The 26,580-nt window shown below is 33.9% G+C and overlaps 1 protein-coding gene, 1 non-coding gene and 1 pseudogene across 3 annotated transcripts; all 3 read left to right on the forward strand.

Moving 5' to 3' along the window:
* Positions 1-1,737: 1,737 nt before the first annotated feature.
* Positions 1,738-10,948, forward strand: LOC109177266 (annotated as a pseudogene).
* TRNAT-UGU lies at positions 4,634-4,705 on the forward strand. The gene has a single exon. It is a non-coding gene; the product is annotated as a tRNA-Thr (tRNA).
* A 1,995-nt stretch (positions 10,949-12,943) lies between the features above and the next one.
* LOC109177350 (alpha-glucosidase 2) lies at positions 12,944-22,693 on the forward strand. Of its 2 annotated transcripts, none has more exons than XM_019326684.1 (23): positions 12,944-13,159; positions 13,532-13,829; positions 13,942-14,010; positions 14,087-14,224; positions 14,293-14,410; positions 14,618-14,700; positions 15,101-15,196; positions 15,913-16,081; positions 16,183-16,325; positions 16,402-16,488; positions 16,622-16,807; positions 17,133-17,300; positions 18,584-18,704; positions 19,024-19,093; positions 19,274-19,361; positions 19,461-19,581; positions 19,986-20,179; positions 20,282-20,390; positions 20,528-20,683; positions 21,226-21,328; positions 21,561-21,734; positions 22,015-22,160; positions 22,312-22,693. In XM_019326684.1, exons 1-23 carry the CDS (start codon positions 12,966-12,968, stop codon positions 22,503-22,505), a joined length of 3,225 nt encoding a protein of 1,074 aa, XP_019182229.1. In that variant the 5' UTR covers positions 12,944-12,965; the 3' UTR covers positions 22,506-22,693. The 2 variants fall into 2 exon arrangements, with proteins under 2 accessions (XP_019182229.1, XP_019182231.1); XM_019326686.1 differs by having other exon boundaries at positions 21,564-21,734.
* The last annotated feature ends 3,887 nt before the right edge of the window (positions 22,694-26,580 follow it).

The following is a 26,580-nucleotide window of genomic DNA, read 5'->3' on the forward strand; positions in this document are numbered from 1 at the left end:
AATAATAATATAACAATACTTAAATATTCTTCAATTCTAATATTTTTCTAGGATTTCTATTACCATCATTAATTATTCCCTAATTTACCATAATTAAATAATTTGACCAATTATAAAGAGAGATTATCAAATAATGCACGAGCTAATTTTTTAATTAAAAAATTTAAAAATTCATTAATAAACATAAAATTCTCATAGTTTTTTCTTAGAAACTATTTAATAAAGTTTTTTTTTAGAAATTGGTGGGACAAACCGCCTACGGCAGTTTGCGGTGGATAGATCTCGAAAAAATACGCGATTTCAAAAAAACATTTGTCCAAAACGGACAACCGAGTCAAAAGTTATGCCTTGCCGGACTTTTGACACATCACAACTTTAACCCAGAATTATTGTACGAATGGGAAAGTAAAAAATCAATATATTTTATTGGGAAGAGAGATTTTTTAGGAATTGGGCGGGAAGTTAAAATTCGAGGATTTTGTTATTATATATAGTATAGATGTACAAAGGGAATTGTATTACACTATTTTAGAATATAATTGTTACCCAGAATTATTGTACGAATGGAAAAGTAGAAATCAATATATTTTATTGGGAAGAGAGATTTTTTAGGAATTGGGCGGGAAGTTAAAATTTGAGGATTTTGTTATTATATATAGTATAGATAGTATAGATGTACAAAGGGAATTGTATTACACTATTTTAAAATTTTAGAAGAGAATTGTTACCCAGAATTATTGTACGAATGGAAAAGTAGAAATCAATACATTTTATTGGGAAGATAGATTTTTTAGGAATTGGGCGGGAAGTTAAAATTCGAGGATTTTGTTATTATATATAGTATAGATGTACAAAGGGAATTGTATTACACTATTTTAGAATAGAATTGTTACCCAGAATTATTGTACGAATGGAAAAGTAGAAATCAATATATTTTATTGGGAAGAGAGATTTTTTAAAAATTGGGCGTGAAGTTAAAATTCGAGGATTTTGTTATTATATATAGTATAGATAGATGTACAATGGGAATTGTATTACACTATTTTATAATATAATTGTTACCCAGAATTATTGTACGAATGGAAAATTAGAAATCAATATATTTTATTGGTAAGAGAGATTTTTTAGGAATTGGGCGGGAAGTTAAAATTTGAAGATTTTGTTATTATATATAGTATAGAGTATAGATGTACAAAGGAAATTGTATTACAAAATTTTAGAATAGAATTGTTACCTAGAATTATTGTACGAATGGGAAAGTAGAAATCAATATATTTTATTGGGAAGAGAGATTTTTTAGGAATTGGGCGGAAAGTTAAAATTCAAGGATTTTGTTATTATAAATAGTATAGATGTACAAATGGAATTGTATTACACTATTTTAGAATAGAATTGTTACCCAGAATTATTGTACGAATGGGAAAGTAGAAATCAATATATTTTATTGGGAAGAGAGATTTTTAGGAATTGAGCGGGAAGTTAAAATTCGAAGATTTTGTTATTATATATAGTATAGAGTATAGATGTACAAAGGAAACTATAAATATATAACTAAGGGGAAAAAAGTGTCATTTTCCCTTTCCATAATGAAATTTCTTAACATGAAAAATTTGTAACTGAAATTATTCTTGTAATTTCACCCACTTTCAAGTGTAGGTGAAATTTTTCTTTTTATTTTAGGGTCTGTTTGGAAACCCGGAAAATGACTTCGGTTTTTGGTGTTTAGGAAGGTTGAAAATGAAAAAGTCAAAGGAAACCAGTGCGTTCCAACCGGAAACCAGTGTTAACACTGGAGTGTTAACACTGGTTTCCGATCAGAAACCAGTGAATGGTTTTATTAATTGGTTTCGAAACCAGTTACAATTTTTTTTGTTTGTATTTTTTTATGCCAAACCGTGAAGGTGATGCTGGATATGGCATACGGAATGGAATACTTACTCCATACCGTGGCGTTAGATACCATTTGAAAGAGTTTAGTGCTCATCGTCCCGAGAATAAGAAAGAACTTTTCAATCTTCGTCATTCGTCTTTACGTACATCTATTGAGAGAGTGTTTGGAATTTTGAAGAAACGGTTCCGTGTGTTAGATGCTGAACCTTTTTGGGATTACCAGACACAAGTGGATATAGTTTTAGCTTGTTGTATAATTCATAACCATATTATGGGTGTTGATCCTAATGATGAGTTGAATCAAGCAACAGTTGATGTTGATGACGATAACTTGTTACCCTTAACTCATACCCAAACAGAAGAAAGACAAGAAGCTAGACAATGGAATACAAAAAGGGATGAGATGGCAGAACAAATCTGGAATGACTTTATTATTAGGAATTAGTGTCTAGTTTCTTATTGTTATGTATTTAAGTATGCTTTGTTAATGAATATTATTAGTTGTTGAACATTTCTTATTGTTGTGTACTTGATTATACTTTGTTATTGTTGTGCAGATGTTAATTTAGATGGTCATCATGATGAGATATTGCCTGATAACATTGATGAAACCCTGCCTGATAACATTGATGAAGAAATTAGTAAGGGAAAAACATCTGCATCAACTGCGTCGTCTCAAAGATCCGGTCGGAAGCGAAAGACACTTGACTTGAAGGTGGATGAAATTGCTGAACAGCTCGGTAGCATCGCCACGGCAATTAAATCTTTGAATACCGGTAGTGATGAAAATCAGTTGTTTGTGGATGTGATGAGCATAGGTGATGACTTTCATGAGGATGACCTATGTAAGGTATTTGAATACTTGATGACAAATGAGGTTCAGGCGCGAATTTTCAATGCGAAGAATGCAAGTTTGAAGAGGAAATGGATTGAGAAATTTATTTCTTCTACGGATTAAATTATATATGTCTTTTTTGTTGGATCTTAGTACTTGTTATATTGGACCCTAACACTTTGTGGATTTTAATTTTCAACACTTGATTACTTATGCGTTTATGATGTTTCTAACATGTAATGGTGATCTCAAATTGTCATATTGTGACAATAGTTTTAGTACTAGAAAAATAGAGAGTAATGACATTAGAATTAAATACAATCAAAATTTATGTTGCATATAATTTGTAATAAAAATTGTTTATATTCTACAAACAAAAATAAAAATATATTATTCGGTATATAATAATTAAAATGTTTAATAAAAATAAGTGTGCCATTCTGTTCATTTTCTGAAAAATGAACCAAACACCAAAAGACAGTTTTCCATCATTTTCTGAAAAATGAACCAAACACCAAAAGACAGTTTTCCATTGTGCAGCCAAACATAGGAAAGAAAAATGACTTCTGGAAAATGACTCATTTTCCAGAAGTCATTTTCCAGAAGTCATTTTCCGGGTTTCCAAAAAGACCCTTAAAGTCATATGACTTGAAAGCTTTTTTAAAGCCACTGCCAGTTGACTGGCGCAAAGGTCTGTATTATATTATATTTTGTTAGGGATTGTATTACACTAGTTTATAATATTAGAATAGAAATTTTAATGTAGAATTATAATACAAATAGAAAAGTATGAAACAATATATTCTATTAGGAATTGTATTACACTATTTTACACTATTACATAAATCTTAATACTATGTTTTGGACAAGAAGTTCAAATGGAGGATTTTGTTTTTATGTATAGTATAGATTATTGAACATATAAACTAAACATAATATAAAAAAAAAAACAAAAAAAAAAAACAAAACAAAAAACAAAACAAAATATTATCCCGATCTCCTATTTTCTAGACGGCCTATATAAAAGTGGCTTGTAATCCTTCATTGCTTCATTGTTTTCCTTGGCCGCAACGCATCACCTTGAATTCAGAGCTAGCGGCAATCACTTTCCACTTTCACTTACACAATACAGATAATAATGTGGTGGAAAAAGCATAATACTCTGAAGTAAATGTCATTCAATTCTGTCATAGGCTTTACTCATATCAAGTTTTAAGGTTGCATACCCTTCTCTCCGTTGAGTTTTCATTTTCAAAAAGTATCTCAAATGCAATCATAATATCATCAATAATAAGCCTATCTAGAACAAATGCACTTTGATTGTCTGAGATAATATTATGCAGAAGAATTTTTAGCTTGTTAGCCAGAGCCTTAGTTTTATAGGCCACAGTACGAAGGGCAAGCGGTTTAAGGTCAACCACAGTCTCCGGATTTTGCTTTTTGAGAATCAACACAATTTGGACGTATTTAAGCCTTTTGGGAGCTTGCCAAACTCAAAAAACTCATTGCAAAACTAAACTAGACTCACCCCGTCCAATGATATCCAATAGGCTTGAAAAATCGAGGATTAAAACCATCAAAACCCAGACTCTTGTTAGGATGCATCCCAAAAATAGCCCTCTTAATATCCTCACTGGAAAATTTCCTAACTAAATTTATATTATGCAGACTAGATATTTTTGGTTCAATGCAGCTAATATGTCATGCTTCAATTCTTACATATAATTGATTGGACAAGTTAAACAAAATCCTACAATAAAGTGATAAAAGTAAAACTCTGAAATTCCCTTAAACACTAAATATTTTTTGATTAAAATGCACGCCAATCGATAAACAGATGGACAATCCACAAAAAAAGTTATTAATAAAAATATTAAAAGTTTTATGTAACAGCATTAGAACAAATTGGCCCCTATAGCTCAGTGGTAGAGCGTCAGTCTTGTAAACTGAAGGTCTGTAGTTCGATCCTGCATGGGGGCACGGATGCTTTGATATTTTTTCCAGCACGCTTTCATTCCACATGAAAGTTCAATGATATTTAGGAGATCACCCTATTCAATTTTGTACAAACAATAAGTACTCATTGCATTTATTTATATTATTATTTTTCACAAAAATTTATATGACATATGATCACGAATTTTTTAATTATCCTTGGTATGGTAAGTATACCAAAAATAATTATTTTGAACACCATTAACTTTATTTAAATCTCTAAGACATGTCATTTTATAAACTACGTTGAGAAGAAATTAAATCTCAAATGGTACGTTACGCCACATCTTGAAAGCACGTAAACTTCATATTATTGATCGAGAATTCATTTTTCTGTTTGAGATCACCCTATTCAATTTTGTACAAACAATAAGTACTCATTGCATTTATTTATATTATTATTTTTCACAAAAATTTATATGACATATGATCACGAATTTTTTAATTATCCTTGGTATGGTAAGTATACCAAAAATAATTATTTTGAACACCATTAACTTTATTTAAATCTTTAAGACATGTCATTTTATAAACTACGTTGAGAAGAAATTAAATCTCAAATGGTACGTTACGCCACATCTTGAAAGCACGTAAACTTCATATTATTGATCGAGAATTCATTTTTCTGTTTGAAATTTCCTCTTAATTGACAGACCTCTTATTACATTGTAGTATCTGGTCATATACTTTCTCAACCTACTGAAACACAAAGAGCTAATAACGCCTCCACTGAGGCTCGAACTCACAACCTTCCAAATAGAAGTCCAACCCGGATACCATTAGACCACATAGTCCTGGTAAATAGTGTCATGTTAAGAAGTAATATTATGAGACAAGGTAACATTACTCTTTAAACAATTTTATCTATTATGGTTTTCAATTTTTTTTTTTATTATCTATTATGAGTTAAATTGGTGATCTAACTATATTTTTCAAATTGGCTGGCTGGCTGGCTGTATTTGTTAAGCATCTTAATTTTAATATAATATTTATATGTTTTTTTTTTTCAAGAAAATATTAATTTTTTATATATCAAGACATCATCCTATTAGATGGCATTACAATTTGCAAACAATTTTTTCTAATTTAAATAATTCATACATTCTGTACATGCAGTTTATACATTGTGTATATGCAATTAACCGTTTTTGTACTTGTAAACATATTGAAGGCACATCACATGATAATTACATACACATAAAATAATAATTACAAACACATAAACTGTTAACAATATGTACAAAATATGTTAGCTGCAAACACATAACATGTTAACTAACAGATTATGTGTTTGCAATTAACACATTATGTACCTGCAGTTAATAATTTATGAGTATGTTTGTAATTACCATGTTATGTGTCTTCAATTTGTTTACACGTGCAGAAATGGTTAACTGCAAGTACAAAATATATTAACTACAGACACATAAGTTTTGAATCATGTTTACAATACGATATTAATCTTGGTCCATGTTTTAACAATTGTTTATTGTAAGGAGCTTTGCGGAGGTTAGCTAAAAAGGGCTTTCTACAGAGAATTTAGGCTGTGTTTGGAAACCCAGAAAATGATTTTTGAAAATCATTTTCTGGGTTTTCCATGTTTGGATGCAATTGAAAAATTCAGTCAATTGACGCCAAACATACAACACTGTTTATGGCGGAAACCAGACCACTAGTTTCCGTCGAAAACCTTAAAAAAAAAAATCCGGCAATGAGTCATGATACAACAATATTTCCGGCGGAAACTAGTGGCATGGTTTTCACCGAAAACCTTAAAAAAAAAAAAATACGACGAGGAGTCATGAGCTCTAATCATATTCACTGGTTTCTGGCTGGGACTTGCCTTTTCCAGCTCTTGTTCTCCTCAATAGCCCTACCCAAATCACAATTTTTTCAACAATTTTCTATACCAAGATTCCATTTTCTTCTCAATTATACACATTTCTTCTGTGTATTGATATCTAGGGTAGTTTCTTCGGTGAATATTGAGTTTTTTAAAATATAATTTTTAATAAATAAAATTATATTCAATATTATTATAAATATTTTATATCCTTTATATAATAAAGCTATATGGTTTGAGAAATAATTAATGTTACAATTAATGCCACAACATCCTTTATTAAAAAAAAAAAAGCACAACATTTAAAAAATAAAATAGCTATATATTATATAATCATATAAAAAATATACTTTTGAAAAATAAAATAGCTATATATTATATAATCATATAAAAAATGTGTTCAATTAGAGTTTAAATTTACACATACAAAATTTGAAATTTGCTTTCCAAATGTAATTATCTTAGTTATTATTTGTATTGTGAAAATTATAATATAGGTGAAATACAATTAAGAATAAATCAATGTAATTATGTAAATTATCTCTATAAGTTTATTTGAATATGCACATAATTAGAGATTATATTAAGCATACAAAATTTTAATTTTAATTTTAATTGTAATTTTGTATTCTATAAAAATAATAAATACTTGACCAATGGAAGCTCAAAAATATTATTATATTAAATAATTAAAATATTTTAGTTTATCTATTTTTTATTTATATTTATAGGAACATAATTTTTTTCCGTGCATCGCGCGGGTGAATTACTAGTTCTAACTAAAATAAACAAAATGTTTAACTATTTAATTCTATTCATTTTCTAAAAAATGAACCAAACACACCAAAACAGTTTTCCAGAATGCAACCAAATCTTGGAAATGAAAATATTTTCTGAAAAATGACCCATTTTCTAGAAGTCATTTTCTTACTTTCCAAACGGACCCTTAAGGCCAAGCTAGCTAGAGGGCTATAAGGCATATGATTGAAAAGGCTTCAATGCCCAAGTAAAGAGGCCGCAAAGAAAAAATTAAAAGAAAAAAAAAAAGGTGCTACCCCATGAAGAACACAAAGAAAATGCTAGAGGGAGTGTTTGGTAAATAGCTGTTAGCTGATAGTCGTTAGTTGATTTGGTTTGTGAGTTTGATTAATTGATAACATTAGTTGAGTGTAGAAAGATGTTTGGTAAATTAGATGTTAACTGATAGCTGATTACATGTAAAATAACATTTAACTTGTGGTGCACTGTTATTTAATAAATTTTTTAGCATTTAGTAGAGTCTTTAGTTTCTTCAAAATTGATCCTGGGCCATTTTGGTTTGTAATGCTCAAGACAATTTTGAGAAACATAAAAGTAAGACTCATAATGTTCAGTTCATTTTGAGGTGGACCTTAAGATTATTTGGGAAGTTATGGTGTATGTTTAAGATTCCAAATTTATGGACTTAGACCTTTCGTTTATTGTCTAAGTTGTTAGAATGCTTCTATGACTAAACTACCTTTTGGCTATTTTGATAAGTGGGAGTGACAGACGTGTCAACTTCAAGCTCTTAGCCGTTAGAGGTAGTGCTATGTTAACTTATAAAGAAGTCATAGAATAGAGTTAGCATTATGCTAACATTAAGAGATCTCTACTTAAGGCATGTTTTTAAGGATATTAGAGATCATGCATTGTACTCTTTTGTACAATTTGGATTATTTTCTCTCGTAAGTTGCACATATATATTTTATTTTGAGAAATATCCCTTAAGGTACCAAAAATAAACATTGGGTTTGTTTATAAAGGATTCAAGTTGGGGAATCAAAATACATGTGATCATAGGAGATATTACTCACTTATTCAGTAGATGACATATTACTATGATTCGTGTGTTTTGTTCTTTAATGTAAATTGTGCTAGTACTTGCACCAAGTGGGAGACTGTAAGACTTTGCTGTATACTATATATTATATATTATGGGTCTTACTTATGTGGTGCAAATGGACTAGACCCATTAAGTAATTGGTTGGGTTGGACCTTTAGGTTAAGTCTGTATTCCACCAATGTGCCTATATAAACTTGTATTGATGGCATACAAGATACATGAATATTATATGGTACTCATACTGCTCAGAAAATACCAATACACCATCTAGGGTTCTGAGTCAAGTATGAGACAAAACGGCTAACCCTATTTTGCAGATCTACCGTTCAAGAGGCAACACAATAAGATATCAACCATGACTGGAGATCCACAGTGCTTCCGTTTCCGCTATACGAGTTAAGTTTCTCGTAAATTATTCTCTGTATAGTTCGATCATATTTAGATCTCTCTCTCTCTCTCTCTCTCTCTCTCTCTCTCTCTCTCTCTCTCTCTCTCTCTCTCACTCACTCACTCACACACACACACACACACACACATATAGGATGATATGAGAACACTTGTTTAGGTGAGAACGTGAGAATAAATCGTATGCATCCATTTAATATTTTTTAATGGTCTAGATTAGATTAAGTGTTTGCACACATTTAATTCGCATTGGTACACACTTAATCTAATCTAGACAATTAGATGGATGCACACGATTTGTTCTCACATTCTCACCTAAGCAAGTGTTCTCATTGAAACCCTACTCTATATATATATATATATATATATATATATATATATATATATATATATATATATATATATATATACACACACACACACACACACACACACACACACACACACACACACACATATATATTAAGATTATATTTTTAGTCATATGCAAAATGATTATATTCTCTACCTAAATTTCTTTAAAAAAATGATTATATTCCCTAGCAAATTTTCTTACAAAAAATCATGATATTTCATATAAAGAAATTTATATATATCCTGTTACTTGAATCGATTCTATTACTCATTTTACTAAATCTCATTATTCTTTCTTCTTCTCCCAATCTCATTATTCTTTATGAGATGGATGAGTGGAACTCAATTGGTGATTCTAATTCATTTTATTGTGAATTTTCTACCCAAAATTCTGAAAACCCACCCTTCTCTGACTCGTCTTCTTCATCCCAAGACCCAGATAATCCTTTTTCTGAGCAAAATATCATACAGTGGTTCATGGATGATACTCTATTGAACCTAATAAACCTATGACGAGAAGCTATAGAAAATGAGGCTGCATCTTCTCGGCGTAGAAGAAGGCCAAGACGGACTCTATTGAACCTAATAAACCTATGACGAGAAGCTATAGAAAATGAGGCTGCATCTTCTCGGCGTAGAAGAAGGCCAAGACGGGTTATTGAGAGAAATTGTGAAGAAGCTGATCAATGATTATATAATGACTACTTCTTTAATAGCCCAGCGTACACCAACAATTTATTTCGGCAAAGGTTTCGAATGCGAAAAAACTTATTTCTTCGCATAGTTGAAGGTGTTACAAATTATGACCAATATTTTCAAATCACTATAGATTCTACCGATAGAAGGAGTTTTTCGCCGCTACTGCGGCAATGCGTATGTTAGCGTATGAGAGTTCTACAGATGTTGTTGATGAGTATATACGAATGGGTGAGACCACTGCAATGATGTGTATGAAGAGATTTGTTCAAGTTATCAATGATGTGTTTGGGGAAGAGTACCAGAGAAGGCCAACTATTGTAGACGTACAAAGGCTGATGCAAATTGGAGAACAAAGGGGCTTCCCAGGTATGCTAGGGAGTATCAATTGCATGCACTGGGAATGGAAAAATTGTCCAACCGCCTGGCATGGACAATATGTTAGAGGATATGCTAGGGAGTATCAATTGCATGCACTGGGAATGGAAAAATTGTCCAACCGCATGGCATGGACAATATGTCAGAGGAGATCACGACTATCCGACCATTATACTTGAAGCTGTTGCTTCTGCAGATCTGTGGATATGACATGCTTTCTTTGGTCTCGGGTACATTAAATAATATCAATGTGTTGGACCGATCCCCAATCTTCCACGAGGTCTTGGAAGGTAAAACACCTCAGGTAAATTTCGTTGTTAATGGTAACCATTACAATTTGGGCTATTACTTGGCAGATGGAATATATCCAAGTTGGGCAACCTTTGTGAAGTCAATCCCCTTACCTCAAAGTGCAAAACATAAATTATTTGCAAAGAAACAAGAAGGTGCAAGAAAAGATATAGAAAGAGCCTTTGGGGTGTTCAAAGCACGATTTGTTATCATTTCTTACCCGGCACGCATGGGTTCCAAAGAAACACTTGGACAAATTATGAGAGCATGCATAATCATTCACAATATGATCGTAGAGGATGAGCGAGATTCATATGCTATTGATTTTAATTATACGAATGAAAGTGTGAATTGTAATGTATCTATACCTGAAAATAGTCCTAGCCACTTCATTTGAAATGAGGATTATATTCGAAATCATGCAAGGATTCACAATAGGCCAACAAACCATCGACTACAAGAATACTTGATCGAGGAGATATGAAATCGGTTTGGTGGGGATGAAATAAATGAATAAATATATTTGCTTTAAGTGGAATCGGTTAGTTGTAGTTTCTTAACTTTTAATGATTTCAGTGTCTTCGGATTTGTAATTTGTTTAATTTTAGTTATTTCAACGTCTTCAAATTTGTACTTGGCTTAATTGTAGTGATTCCAATTAGTTCGAATTTGTAAGGTTCATTTGAGGTTTAGTTTTACAATTTAAATCGTAATTCAAATTAATAACACAAAATCGGTTATATATATATATATATATATATATATATATATATATATATATATATATATTACGAATAAATTTTTAAATCATTTTTAAAAATTACGTTTTTAGATTTTCTGTATAACTATTTTTAATATTTAAAAGTAATTATTTAAATACTCCGTATGTTTTTAGATTTTCATTTTTATTATTTTTAATATTTAATGTAATTTATATATTGATATAATTTAATAATGTTGATGAGAAAATAATATTGATTGAGAAAAAGATATTAATTTTTTAAAATGATGTGAAATTGGGACCCACTTTAAAAAGTTGGTTGGAATTGTAGGGATGTAGTGTGAATAGTACTTTGTAAATAATTTGTAAATTAGATGATGTGGAAGTGTGACTCATTTTAAAAAGAGTTAATACCCAAAATGGTCCCTCGATTATGCCATAATTACCAATTTGGTCGTCAACTACTATTCTTACCCAATTAAGTCCTCAACTATGTAACTTTTACTCAATTAAGTCCTCAACTATACAATTCTTACCCAATTTAGTCCCCTGTATTAATTTGACTGTTTGTTGACTGTCAAAAGTCGGGATAAAATTATAATTTTAAAAGATTTCTCCTTCCTCTCCATTTAGCAGCGCCAAACCATGCAGCAATACACTCCGATCAGATTTCGATCGTCAAAAAATCGTTGGAAATTAAATTCATGGGCTATCCGATGCATAACCACTACTTCGATACTGACAGGTTTAGAACCCAACCGGAGCTTATTGCTACATGGTTGGCGCTGCTAAATGAGGAGGAAGGAGAAAACTTGTAAAATTACAACTTTATTTCCACTTTTGACAGTCAACAAACAGTCAAATTGACAAAGGTCTAAATTGGGTAAAAATTGTATAGTTGAAGACTTAATTGAGTAAAAATGATAGTCGAGAACCAAATTGGTAATTACGACATAGTCGAGAGACTATTTTGGGTATTAAGTCTTTTAAAAAGTGAGGAGAGAGTTGCATGAATAATGTTAGTCTAAGATTTAAGAAATACGGAGTATCTCATCTTAAAGATATGCTTGTACTCACAGGAGAAAAGAATCACTGCGAAGGCGAAAACAAGGACAGCAAGCTGAGTATGCATTCTTGGCGTTTTCGAAACTTGTTAAAAAGTTTTCCCTCACGTGTCACATTTCTCATCAGATTATCATTAATGGGATACGAGGACAATATAATAATTATTAAAAATTTAAAAACTTCAAGGAGGTTTAATTATTGTATTATCTTTTTTTTTTTTTTTTTTTTTTTTAGTTCAAATTTTGACTTAAATGTGATTCCTTAAAACTAAAAAAAGCAAATCCAATTTAAAATAATAAGTACATCACACTACATAATGGTTGATATTTATCAAATAATTTAATTGATGAGAAAGTATCAATTATCTAAAAACATGTAAGAATTTTGTAAGTTGTGTATATAAAAAAAATTCATAGGACAATCCCGATCAAGTTGGTATTAACTGAATAACGATAAGGTTATCTATTGAATTTTTTTTTTTTTTTTTGGTTTAAGCCATCAACTATGAATAACATATGCTAAATCTCTGAATATTCTTTTCTTCCACTATTTATTTGGATATTTAATTTTAAAATGTTTATTTTAAGTAAAATAACTGCAGCAGTAGAAGTGGTGGATCAGGAGCCAGATGGTTGCATCAGTGCTTACTGAGAGCATAAAAGCGGTGGCAGGTGGTGAAGCTTTCTCTTCATTATATAGGCACCCTCAGATCATTTCTCACTCCGATTTTTCTTTAAATGGGTCTCCCAAGAAGCTGAGATTCTTGCACTGTAATTCTCTACTCATCGCCAAAACTTCAACTTTCGTTTACCATTCAATCAGGTGATTTCTGTTCTGGGTTCACCTCACCATATTTCTCGAGTTTTATTATTATCTTTTGGTCTAAGTGAGCTCTAAAATCATTCTTGGTAAATGGGTATCTTTTTTATTGGCGGAGATCATTGCATTTGGTTGAATATTGAGTCTTTTGTGGGGTTTTTTAATCTCTTTTTTCTGTTCTATGATTGCATATGGTGCTTCTTTTGTTTTTTGTTTTGGATTTTCATGAAATTAAAGCATGGATTGAGCTTAAGTGTGACTATTTGCGTTTACTTCCTTGTTGTTGGGTGTGATTTGTACTGTTACCTTACCGCCATTTATGAGTGGGGCCATGATCACGGTCTGGGAGAAGTACTGATACAGTTGCTTATTTAGGAAGAGAAGTACGGGTAAAAGGTTGAGTGGTGTGAATTTAGTGGATACTAAGATGGCTGGGATTCAAGGGATATCTGCAACTTCAGATGTGAGAACCGGGAATATGATTTTTGAGCCTATTTTAGAGGAAGGAGTCTTCCGTTTCGATTGCTCTGCTGATGATAGGAATGCAGCAAATCCAAGTTTTTCTTTTGTCAACCAGAAAGCAAGGGAGACACCGCTTATGAGTGTTCACAAAGTTCCATCTTATATTCCTACTTTTGAGTGTGCAATGGGGCAACAAATTGTTAATATTGAGGTATTATATTACATCTAGATCTTGACAGATAGCATATATGGCAACACTTAAGTGTTTAATGTACCCTATGTTGAACGTTTCTAATGAAGTTGAATTGGAATCCGATCTATAGCTTCCACTAGGTACTTCGTTCTATGGTACGGGAGAAGTTAGTGGCCAGCTTGAAAGAACGGGTAAAAGGGTGAGTGCTAAATGCTTTTTTTTATAGATATGTTAGTGCTCTTTGGATTTGCTAATTTTACTGGTATTATATGAAGGTATTTACCTGGAATACTGATGCTTATGGTTATGGTACTGGAACTACCTCATTGTACGAATCACACCCTTGGGTGCTGGCTATTCTTCCCAGTGGAGAGGCAATAGGTATTCTGGCCGATACTGCGCTGCGCTGTGAGGTATGTGTATTTATTCTTGTTCTATACGATGGAAAGTTCGGTTAATTTCTTTATATTTATTTATGCAGATTGACTTGAGAACAGAATCCAATATAAAGTTTATTGCACCAACATCATATCCTGTTATTACATTTGGCCCCTTTGCTTCTCCAACAGATGTTCTTATGACTTTGTCTCATGCGATTGGTAATATGCTTGTGCCATATGACACTTGCAATTCTTGGACTTGAAAATGGTTTATGTTATTCTCCCAATTAAAATTAAAATTAAAATTAAGAGTATGCTAATGCAAAGATTCTGTCCTTGTTCTATTAATTTATCTCTCCCACAACAAATTTTGGCCTTTTTCCTCATTAATCATCATTTATCTGTTCACTTGTGTTTTGCATCCAGGGACTGTTTTTATGCCACCAAAGTGGTCGTTGGGTTATCATCAGTCTCGTTGGAGCTACGTGCCTGACACCCGAGTTCGTGAGGTTGGTCACTCTGCTGTTCTTCATATTTTCTTGTAACTCTCCTGTTGTGAATGTGCACATTTTGTTGGTCACATAGAGGTCAAATGAAGTTATTTACAAGTTCAGATGTTATAAATGTTTCATTCCTCTTCCAGTAGCTCCCACTTTTTTCTTCATTCCTACCACGATGTCTACCCTTCTGCAGTTTTGCTAGTAATTGTGTGATATTGAGAATGAAAAGTTTTGATCAGGGTTCCCCTAACATGCCTAGAGGTATTCATTGTATCGAAAATTTATGCCACCATTGATTTATCCTTACAGGGTGAAAGATTAATCAATGGCCTAATGATGTTCCCTGAATCATAATTATGGATTACTTTTAAATCAGCTTCTTTGATTCCTGGCTCTTTACTGCACACAGATAGCAAGGACATTTCGGGAGAAAAAAATTCCTTGTGATGTCATATGGATGGACATAGACTACATGGATGGTTTTCGATGTTTTACATTTAATAAGGTATGTTGTTTCTTTACTGGCCAAATAAGTTGTCTAATAATGTACCTTGTACTTGACTGCAATCACAGCAAGCTCGGTTGTATGTACTAGTCCACCACAATTCAACTGCTTCGTTAATTTTCTGTCATTTTGTTCGTATTTGTCCATGGTGTGTTCTTTCACTTATTACATTTATGCTCACCAGCTAGAGGAGCTGTTCTATGTTGTTTTCTTTCTTTATGGTTAAATATATGTTATATTTTAGTAAGTTTAAGGATAAAACAGGTTACTTTGCTATGAGATATCATAAAATATGGTTCCTTTGGTGCTTTATAAAAGATTAGTTACATTATGTACTATCCTCTTAAAGTTACAATGCATTAGTCTGATACCTAATCTTTTGGTAACCTCTTCCTTGTGCCTACATATTTTACTTAAAGGAAGAATACGCCATCTGGTTATATAATGTATTAATGTATTAAAATTAGTTTTACAAGTCAATGGTTGGATACCTTTCTTCGACTCAACGTTTTTCTTCTTGGGTTTGGTCTGGTATTCATCATCATTGAAGGGATAAATATGCAATTCACAGAGTAACAGAGTTTGTAAGTCAGACATATTCTACTATTTGACTCTTTGTCATTTAATATAATATGTTTAATCTGTTCATATCATTCACTTGTTCTGTTGTAACTCTTGTTGAACATGAAATTCACAAATACATTAAATTTTCTCAGGAGCGTTTTCCCGATCCAAAATCCCTTGTGGAAGATCTTCATCAAAGCGGTTTCAAAGCTATCTGGATGATTGATCCAGGGATGAAATTTGAAAAGGGTTTTTTTGTCTATGACAGCGGATCTGAAAAAGATGTCTGGGTTCAAACCGCTGATGGCAAGCCTTATGTTGGTAAGCAGTTTTTACTTCTGTACACCTAAATCTTCATTAGGGTAATATCTTCTCTTCAATATTTACAGTTTCTGGGTTATCACCTTTATTTGCATGATTAGGTGATGTGTGGCCTGGACCTTGTGTATTCCCCGACTTCACACAATCAAAAGCCCGGTCATGGTGGGCTGGTGTAGTTAAAGATTTCGTTTCTAATGGTGTGGATGGAATATGGAATGATATGAATGAGCCAGCTATTTTTAAGGTTGACTGAAGGGATTCATAATAAATTTTCATATATTTTACAGCTATATTCTTTTTCTGAAACTTTTCTGCTGCAGACTGTAACAAAGACAATGCCCGAGACCAACATTCATAGAGGAGATGATGAATTTGGAGGTTTACAAAATCACTTGTATTATCACAATGTACTGTAACTATTTCTAAACTCCTTGTTTTCTGGTTCCAATTTTTTATTATACATACATATATGAGCATGCGAATTAATACATTGATGTAGGTTTAGTTTAGCTCATCAACTAAAATTGGTGTCTTTTTCAGGTCTATGGCATGCTGATGGCGAGGTCAACATTTGAGGGGATGAAGCTAGCTAATAGAAATAAACGACCCTTTGTTCTGACACGAGCAGGATTTATTGGTAGCCAAAAGCATGCTGCGACATGGACAGGAGATAACCTCTCCACATGGGAGCACCTCCATATGAGTATTTCCATGGTTCTCCAACTAGTGAGTAACTGAAAAGGATGAAATTATTATTTTGAGCTTTCCGGTAGTTCTATGTGCTTATCTTCTAGTTTGAAAATAAACTGATTTTCCATGGATAAGAACTTCAGAATGGCCATAGCATTTAGTTCACGAAACTTTATGTTATAACTGTCAATGTCAAAAAAAAAAAAAAAAAAAAAATTGAATTGATACTGTCAAGGTCCAGTTTGCAGTTAAATGACCAAATAAGAAGAATGCATTATCAAGATTATATACCTGAGTGAAATTCAGCTTTAACAGTTACACGATACAATCAGTTAGTGATGGAGGGGAATTTTTTCTTCAGGGCCTCAGTGGTCAACCACTATCAGGACCAGATATTGGAGGGTTTGTTGGTGATGCAACTCCGAAGCTGTTTGGAAGGTGGATGGGCATTGGTACCTTGTTTCCATTTTGTCGTGGGCATTCTGAAACTGGCACTAAAGATCATGAGCCTTGGTCCTTTGGAGAAGAGGTATGTTTGCCTGATGAGTAGTCACTCGATCTTTTCATGCTATAAATATTCTTTTTCAACCAAATGATTTGGAATTTCCAACTGATTGAGGAAATTTTCAGAACATCTGAGTATATGCTTAACAGTTAGTATGCTATAATAGAATTCATATACCTGATAGTACAGGAAAATCTATACTTATCATATTGGCATGCGCTGTTTCATGTCCTTCTTGCCATGTTTCCTTCATGTAATTCACACATTTTGTGTATGCTATAATCTAAGATTGGGACAAACCATACTAATGTGCTCAGATGGCATGTAGTGGCCTCTCTCATGTAGGAGGTCATGAGATCAAACCTCAGTGGAGGTGTTGTTGACTCTTTGTGTTTCATTAGGTTGAGAAAATATGTCCAAGGTTGGACCCTCCCCTTGAAAAGTGGACCAAACAAGCTTTGATACTATGTTATATAATTTAAGATTGGGCCAATGTTACTCAACTGGGCTATAAATGTAATAGAGTCAGTAGCATTTAAAAAAAAAAAAAAAAAAAAAAGACGGTCTAACCCAAGGTCCAGGGTTGGACCCTCCACTTGAAACAAAAGCTCTAGACTACCCTCCCCTTGAAACAAAAGCTCTAGACTACCCTCCCCTTGAAACAAAAGCTCTAGACTACCCTCCCCTTGAAACAAAAGCTCTAGACTCCACCAAAGTGGACTGAACAAGCTTTGATACTATGTTATATAATTTAAGATTGGGCCAATGGTACTCAACTGGGCTATAATGTACATGGGTCAAACCACACTAAAGACTGAATTCAATCAATTAGCTAGTCTAACCCATGGCCTTATAAACCCATATGTTTTCTCTTATTTTGTCAATGTATTCTTTACTTGCTAGTATACTGGTATAATTTTAGTAGGTTGGAAATTTATATACATGAACATAGTACTTGAATTTGTTAGATTAATAAATCATGAGCCGTGTTGACTTTAGATCCCAGAAATGAGATATTTTTGGTGAATCAAGCAATAAATAAATAGTGTCTCGTTTATAGCTTACTATTATTAACATGCATACCCTGCTTCTTTGGCTATATAGTACAACAGCATTATGACAAGTGTACAAGAACTGTTGCTAATCCTGTCTGATGATTAACGGACTGTTTATGTAATGTTGAACCTCCCGAAGAAGTTTATAGGAATGGAACTTATTAGAAGTTAAATTTACCTCCTCTAACCCTAATTGATGTTCCACCTTTGTATTATGTATCTTATTTAATATTCGAATTCATTTCTGGACAGTGTGAGGAAGTTTGCCGCCTTGCATTGATCAGGCGATACCGTCTTTTACCACACATATACACTCTCTTTTATATGGCACATACAAGAGGCACTCCTGTGGCTACTCCCACATTTTTTGCCGGTATGCTCTCTTAATATCAAAATTGAAAACTTATTTTCTTGTTGATATATTGGCATAAAAACTATTCTACTTCTTTGAAGGAACACTTTTGCAATTTTTAAACATCAAACTGGCTTTCATTTTTTCAGATTTCTTTAAGATCCATAGAGATTGTTTAGATTTGTATAAGCTACAGAGTATATTAAGTGAGACTACTAAATGCTTTAATTTTGTACCTATTAAGTAATCTGAAATTGAGCTTCACAGCTTAGACTTTCATTTTATCAGCTCCTTTTGTAGTTTATTTATATAGTAAAAAATTTTCCAATTTCTTGTGCAGATTTGAAAGATCCCGAGTTGAGAAAACTTGAGAACTCGTTCATGCTGGGACCACTTCTTGTTTATGCAAGGTTTTCCTTCTCCTTTGTACAATTAGTATTTTAAATTGGTTCCTAAATTTTAACAAATATGAGTGAAACGAGAATGCTAAAATATTCCTAGTATAGCTTTTCTATTTTACCGTATATTTTTGGAATGTTTATCTTGTCTATAGTTTATATCCACAATAACATTGTGCTGACTTTAAGCAGTAGCCAGCAAGACAAGGACGTGGATCAAGTTCAGAAAAAGCTGCCTAAAGGCATATGGTTAAGCTTTGATTTTGAAGACTCACATCCAGTAGGCATTCCTGGAAACCTAATTGGCTTTCTAATGATCCTTTTATCTGTATATCGTCCTATCTTGATTTTGTGTTTTCTCTAAATCTGGAAATGCTAGGATTTGCCGGTGTTATACCTTCAAGGTGGATCAATTATTCCAACAGGTCTCCCGTATCAACATGTTGGTGAAGCTAACCTTACGGATGATTTAACACTGCTTGTGGCTCTGGACGAACAGGGTACTTTTTTAATTTGAGGCATATATAGTATTTAATATTAAAGATATATAAATATGTTAGGAACTAACCAGCTTGGTTGGTGTGAGTGGCCGTGCACTCTCATCCCTTAAGAGAGGTCTGGAGTTCGAATCTCCTCTCGTATGGAAAAACCAATCTGGCTAGCACTTTGCCCCTTAATTGGGCCGGGCCGGTGTGAATGGGGATTAGTCAGAGTATGGTATTGGTATGGGCTTAAAGGTGCCTCCTACAGTTAGGTCCTGCTTAGGACACCTCAGGCCTGACCAAAAAAAAAATGTTAGGAACTCATAATTTATTTATGTAAAAAGAGAAGCTGGTAAGGTTGTTCACACTATTCCAGAAAAATTAAAAAAGCAACGTAATCAAGTTGGTTGTCTATGGTTCAGGTAAAGCTGAAGGTTCTCTCTATGAAGATGATGGAGATGGATATGATTATACTAATGGCAGTTACCTGTTGACAACCTATATTGCTGAACGTCAGTCTTCGGTTGTTACCTTGAAGGTAGCCAAAACCGAAGGATTGTGGAAAAGGCCAAAGCGCCGCTTACATGTAAAGCTATTGCTCGGTAAAGGTGCTATGGTATGATTTACCCTCTAGCCAGATAATTCTGGTTTGTAGTTAAAAGAAAATGCTCAATTTTGAATTACCTTTATGTTTCTTTCCTGTGTGTCATTGTTTCAGCTTGATGCATGGGGTACTGATGGAGAGACTATACAAATAACAATACCATCAGAGAATGAAGTGTCGAGTTTGGTATTAGCAAGTGAAAATAACTACAAGATTAGAATGGGTAGGACTGTTGTTCAAATTTCCAAATCACTTTCGTTCATGAATCATTTTGTTAATTTTAAAATCTTCATTGTAGCATCTCGTTAGAAGTGTGCCTTATTTCAAAATTGTTGGTTTTAAACCCATTGTTGTTTGCAGAGAATGCTAAACGTATACCGGATGTGGATAGTGCCTCTGGGCACGAGGGAGCAGAACGTTCCAAAACACCAGTTGTACTGAAAAGTGGGGATTGGGAGCTTAAAGTGGTTCCGTGGATTGGTGGTAGAATAATATCCATGCACCATCTTCCTTCTGGTAATTCATGCTTTCACTTGGATATTTTCTTAAATGTTTCTAAAAAATTATACGGTTATAGCTAGTTGTGTTGGACTTAGCCCTTCAGCGGCCTACCCTTGTTGGGACTCAAACCCATGTCACAACTCTGATATCACTTGTTAGATCAAACACTTACCACTACGTCAAAAACTATAGCTAGTAGCGAATGCGCAACTTTATTTCCTTATACTGTCACATTTTCGAGAGGCAGGGTACTGGACTTGGCCCTTCAGGCCTCCACCCAACACCCTAGCCACCTGGTGCTGGACTTGGCCCTTCACCAGCCTCCGCCCAACAAAGTCACTTCCTTTGTTATAACAAACCTTTCTACCTAAATTTTGTAGTAAACTAGTAATTTAGAAATTTAAAGTAATTACTTGGCTACTTGCATTTATAGTTCCATGAACTTAGGAGGCAAGGAATAGACATTAAATTCTTAGGGAAACTTCTTTTATGATTTCAAAAAGGTGACATGTGCTTGAAATTTTTTTATACTTCAATTTCGTTTTTGGCTCTGGCAGGAACTCAGTGGCTTCACAGCAAAGTAGATATACATGGGTACGAAGAATATAGTGGCCTCGAGTACAGATCTGCTGGATGTACAGAAGAGTATTCTGTCAAACAGTAAGTTCAGAAGCCTTTATAAAATTTTATTTGTCATAAGAAGTATGATAGCCTAATCTGCTAATATAAAATTATGCAGGACGGACTGTCTTTCTTTGAGTTAATTTAGTTTTGCCATAACGCTTTTTAACTTATACTGAGTGTTGCAAAGTATGCATTATTATGTTTATGACCATGTTTTCTTCTCTTTATTATCAACTGAAACTGTCTGAAAGTATGACAACTTTTACAGAAGGGATCTAGAGCAGGAAGGAGAAGTCAAATCTCTTATGTTACAAGGAGATATTGGGGGTGGATTAGTCCTCGAGCGACAGATATCTTTGCCAAAAGACACCCCTAAGGTTTTACGGATTGACTCTGCCATTGTTTCTTCTAAAGTTGGAGCTGGTTCTGGAGGATTTTCGAGGTTTGCCCTTAATGATATCATGCTGCATTACTTAAACTGGAGCACTAAACCGAACATTATTATGATTCTGCATTATTATTATAGGGGTATTTATGTCTTTTAAACACATTCCATTTCTAATCCTTAAACCAGCTGAACACTGGAATAACATTCCTAAAGTCTATTCCTTCAGCGAACCAAACAGTATAATACAATTCCTGTTCTATTCCATTCCTCATGGAATAGCATTCATATTCCTTTAAAATTCATTCCGTGAACCGAACATGTTGTTAATTTGTAGGCTCGTATGCTTGCGTGTACATCCAACGTTTACGCTGTTGCACCCAACCGAGTCATATGTGTCCTTTACATCCGTTAATGGGTCCAAGCATGAAGTGCGGCCAGAATCTGGTGAGCAAATCTTTCAAGGGGATCTTCTCCCAAACGGTGAGTGTTTCTTGTTTTTTCAATCTCCAAATCCTTCAAGCTTCCAAGTATTTGAACATTCACCTGAAAAGAATTGCCTTCATTAGAAATTCTCGAATAGCATCTGGGCTGCCACGTTTGAATATCCTTGCTAACATTATATATTGTGCAGGTGAATGGATGTTTGTGGACAAATGCCTCGGTTTGGCTCTAGTGAACCGATTCAACGTGGGTCAAGTATACAAGTGCATGGTGCATTGGGGTTGTGGGACAGTTAACTTGGAGCTTTGGTCAGAAGATAGGCCTGTGTCTAAGGAATCGCCTCTCAAGGTTTCACACGAATACGAGGTCACAAACATACCTTAAACTTATGTCCTCCATGAAATTTAAGAACTTGTGTTTTGGGACTTTTAGTGGCTGAATAAACTTGTAATGGGAGATTGTCTAATAAATGCTTCTGACAGATAACTGTGTAATGTACTCCCTTCCCTCTCACTGATGTGCAATAAGTCTTGCATGACATACTAAAAATGGTGTCTATTCCAATTGTTATATTATGGACGGTGGACTCGGATCCAAAGCGACATTCAAATTATGTATATGCAATTAACTTGCACCTTCAATTAACTAATTATGTGCTTACTACAATTAACATATTATTATGCATATGTAGTTAACATATTATGTGCATGGTGTTAATAAATTATGTACCTTCAGTTAACTTGTTAACTGCAACACATAATTTTAATGTCATTTTGGACAGGGTTGCACCTGATCTATGGTATAATTTGCCTTTCTATTCAGGCAACACTATTTGGTGGGGAGTTTAAAACCCCCTTTCGTATGGAAAAAAATTGATAAAACTAGAAAAAGCCTGTAGAGAGGTTGGAAGTTCAAAATTCCTTCTCATATAAAAAAAAAAAAGTAAGTATGGTTAGCACTGTCTCTTAATTGGGCTATCTCAGTGCAAATAGGAATTAGTATGAGAAAATAATTGAGTATGATACAGACTTAAAAGGTGTTTCTTATAGAAATGTTGAATTTGAAAAATTCAAAGGCTTGGCGAGTGGAAAATAACAACCACTCGCCAGTTAAGCGGAAACAAGATAAAGAATCAAGGAATGAGAAATGTTTACACAACCATTTATTTTTCAACAAAAACAAACTAGGAAAAGCTAGTGAAAGTGAATTTTTTGAACAATAATACAAATCCAAAAGCAAAGTATTCAAATGCCAATTTCTTAATCTAGTTCTCCTATTAGCTAGAAGCAAAAACTGACTGTTATTTCAAGTTACTCATTGATCTCTTGCTTATAATCCCAGTTTTTTTTTTCTACTTTAAGATATGGGATTAGTGGTTAAAATCTAATTACCCAAATATAGAAATGTCTTAAAGAACCCAATTAGCATGAGTGGGTTTTTCTAGAAATTGTGGGGCAGACAATAAACTTGCCCGTGGATTCATGCACTTAAACTGCAGCTCCAAGATAATGTGTTTCTCTTGCTGCCTTTTCTGTTACAAATTGGTTTGCGGAATCACCAAGACAAATCTTGTTCGGATTTTAAGAAAGTAACCCGATACTTTTAATTAAATTGGAAGAGACCCGTATAATCTGGATGTCAGTTAATTTGTGATGTTACATATATGTAGAAGTAATTCATTAATTTCACGGTTGATTCTATAAAATATATTAACATACATTAAAATATATTAACATACATTATTAATTTATCAACATTCATCACAAAATAAATTGACGGTGTACATTATCTATCTTAAACGTAACCCTATTATTAGAATTTTTTTTTTCTCTATTACATTGTAATATCTGTTCATAACTACTTTCTCAACCTACTGAAGCACAAAGAGCCAATAATGCCTCTACTAAGACTCGAACTCACAACCTCCCATATAAGAGTCCAACCTGAGTGCCATCTGTGCACAAAGTGCTTGACCATTATTAGAGTTTAATGTGGACAAATTTTGAGGATTGAAGATTGAAAATGTGTCACAATTAAAAGTCAGTGACATAATCTAAAATTTGTACACTTAAGAATCAAATGTAAAATAATTGGAAAGTAAAACTAGCAGTAGCAAACAAGAGGGGTTGGTGAACAAAAACAAAACTTAAATCAACCAATAAACTTTAAAAATAATTTAAAATAACTTTTTTTGTACCTAACCCCCTTCTTACACTACATTGATATATCCACTATTTTGAACTCATATATTCTATGTTACCTGGAATATAAACCATCAATCAATTCCAGAATCATTCTTTTAAAGATGGCCAAAGGGCCATCCCCAATAATCCCTCTTCTCCTAGTACTCATTTTAGGGTTACTCCTTCTTGGCCAAACCCTAATGAGAAATTTATCATTAGTCCTTGAAGCACAAGACACAACCTTTACATTTGTACTTTTCATCCCTCTTCTAGCTTGCCTTTTGATATATTACACTACCCAAACAATCATATTACCTCTTGCACTAATTTTGACCACATACATGGTAACAAAAATGCTTCTTGGCCCTCTAATTTTGATACTTATTGTGTATTTGAGTATGTGTTATGGATCTTCTTATCGATGGCGGCATGGTAATACAAGTGCTCGAGCTCATAGCTTGGGGGATGAAGATGAAAATGGCGGATGGTCATGGGTGCTCGTGGCGGTCGCCTTTCTAATTTTGCATGGGATTTTTTCCATGGGAGAAGAGAACAAATGGGTTCTCGCTCTCGTAATTGTGTTGTTCTTCATTTTGTTTAACCTATGTACTAATTAAATAATTATATGTTAAAAAATCTAGGGAAAAGGGTCAAATAGACCCTCAAACTATTGCTCAAAAGTCAATTAGGCCATCCAACTTTTTTAAGAGGCAATTACACCCCTGAACAATGTATTTTGATGCAATGAAGCCCAAATGCAGGTAAATGACCTGCTATCCCAGATCATTACAAATCCGGCGACATTCCGACATATTTTCAGGCAAAAAAGTGACCGGCGATGGTCGCCGGTCACGGAGCCCTCCCGGAGAAGGCCACCCGCCGGAGAAGGCAACCCAAATCTGGGTTGCCTTCTCCGGTTGAGAAGGCCACCACAGTGGTGGCCTTCTCGCCGGAGAAGGCACCCAGATTTGGGTTGCCTTCTCCGGTGGAGAAGGCCACCACTGGTAGCCTTCTCGACCGGAGAAGGCAACCCAAATCTGGGTGCCTTCTCCGGCGAGAAGGCTACCACACTGGTGGCCTTCTCGACTGGAGAAGGCAACCCAGATCTGGGTTGCCTTCTCCGGTTGAGAAGGCCACTGTCTGGGTTGCCTTCTCCGGTTGAGAAGGCCACCACAGTGGTGGCCTTCTCCGGGAGGGGTCTCCGTGACCGGCGACCGGTCGCCGGTCACTTTTTTTGCCTGAAAATATGTCGGAATGTCGCCGGATTTGTAATGACCTAGGATAGCAGGTCATTTACCTGCATTTGGGCTTCATTGCATCAAAATACATTGTTCAGGGGTGTAATTGCCTCTTAACAAAGTTGGAGGGCCTAATTGACTTTTGAGCAATAGTTTGAGGGTCTATTTGACCCTTTTCCCAAAAATCTATGACTTTTCACCTATGAAGGTCATCTTTAGATTTTTCGTATGCTTTTTGGTGATAAAGTTTCGTCTGTGTTATATATAGTACCTATATTATTTAATTTGATGGCCATTTGCAACCGGTACTAGGTTCTTTCACTGCTCGGAAAAGGGTGATTTCCGGTCAGAAATGCAATTTCCGACCAACTTACCGACCACTTTATGAATTTGGAAAAAAAGCCCTCTCTATTACCGATAACTAGTCAAGGTGGTCGGAAATACCGGCTTCTTTTTTAGGACATCGGAACTACTAGTTGTCGGTTAAAGAGAGCATATTTCATATTACTGGTGGTCGGTAATTGATCGGAATTACCATCCACCAGTGGTCGGTAAGATTTACAAAGAAAAAATTAAAAAAATTGAATTACCGACCACTAGGTGGTCAGTAAGATTTACTAACAAAAAAAAAAAATTTAAAATTCTACAAATATCAAATGAATTAGACCTATTACAATCCAGCACCACAATATTAAATTCTACAATACAATTAACAATTTAAGGAAATCAAACATTAGTCAATCATTTAAATCAAGGTGTAGCAATTGTTTCACCATCAAAAATACATTTGTCAAAATATTAGCTAAACGTGCATGCTAATAAGTAATAAGATTTTGTAGCAATTATTTCAGCATCCAAAATACATTTTCCAAATATTCAAATAATGTACTATCTAATATTGATTAAACCAGAGTGGAGGGATAGTGTATTATCATCGGACTGATCGAAGGGGGGCTGCGTATCGTCATTATTGCGAATATCATCCTAGTTAGGACTACTAAGATGTACACTAAAGTGAGCAAATGCTGCTTCCATTTT

This window comes from Ipomoea nil, unplaced genomic scaffold (assembly GCF_001879475.1).
Source record: "Ipomoea nil cultivar Tokyo-kokei standard unplaced genomic scaffold, Asagao_1.1 scaffold0804, whole genome shotgun sequence".
Taxonomy (NCBI): Eukaryota; Viridiplantae; Streptophyta; class Magnoliopsida; order Solanales; family Convolvulaceae; genus Ipomoea; species Ipomoea nil.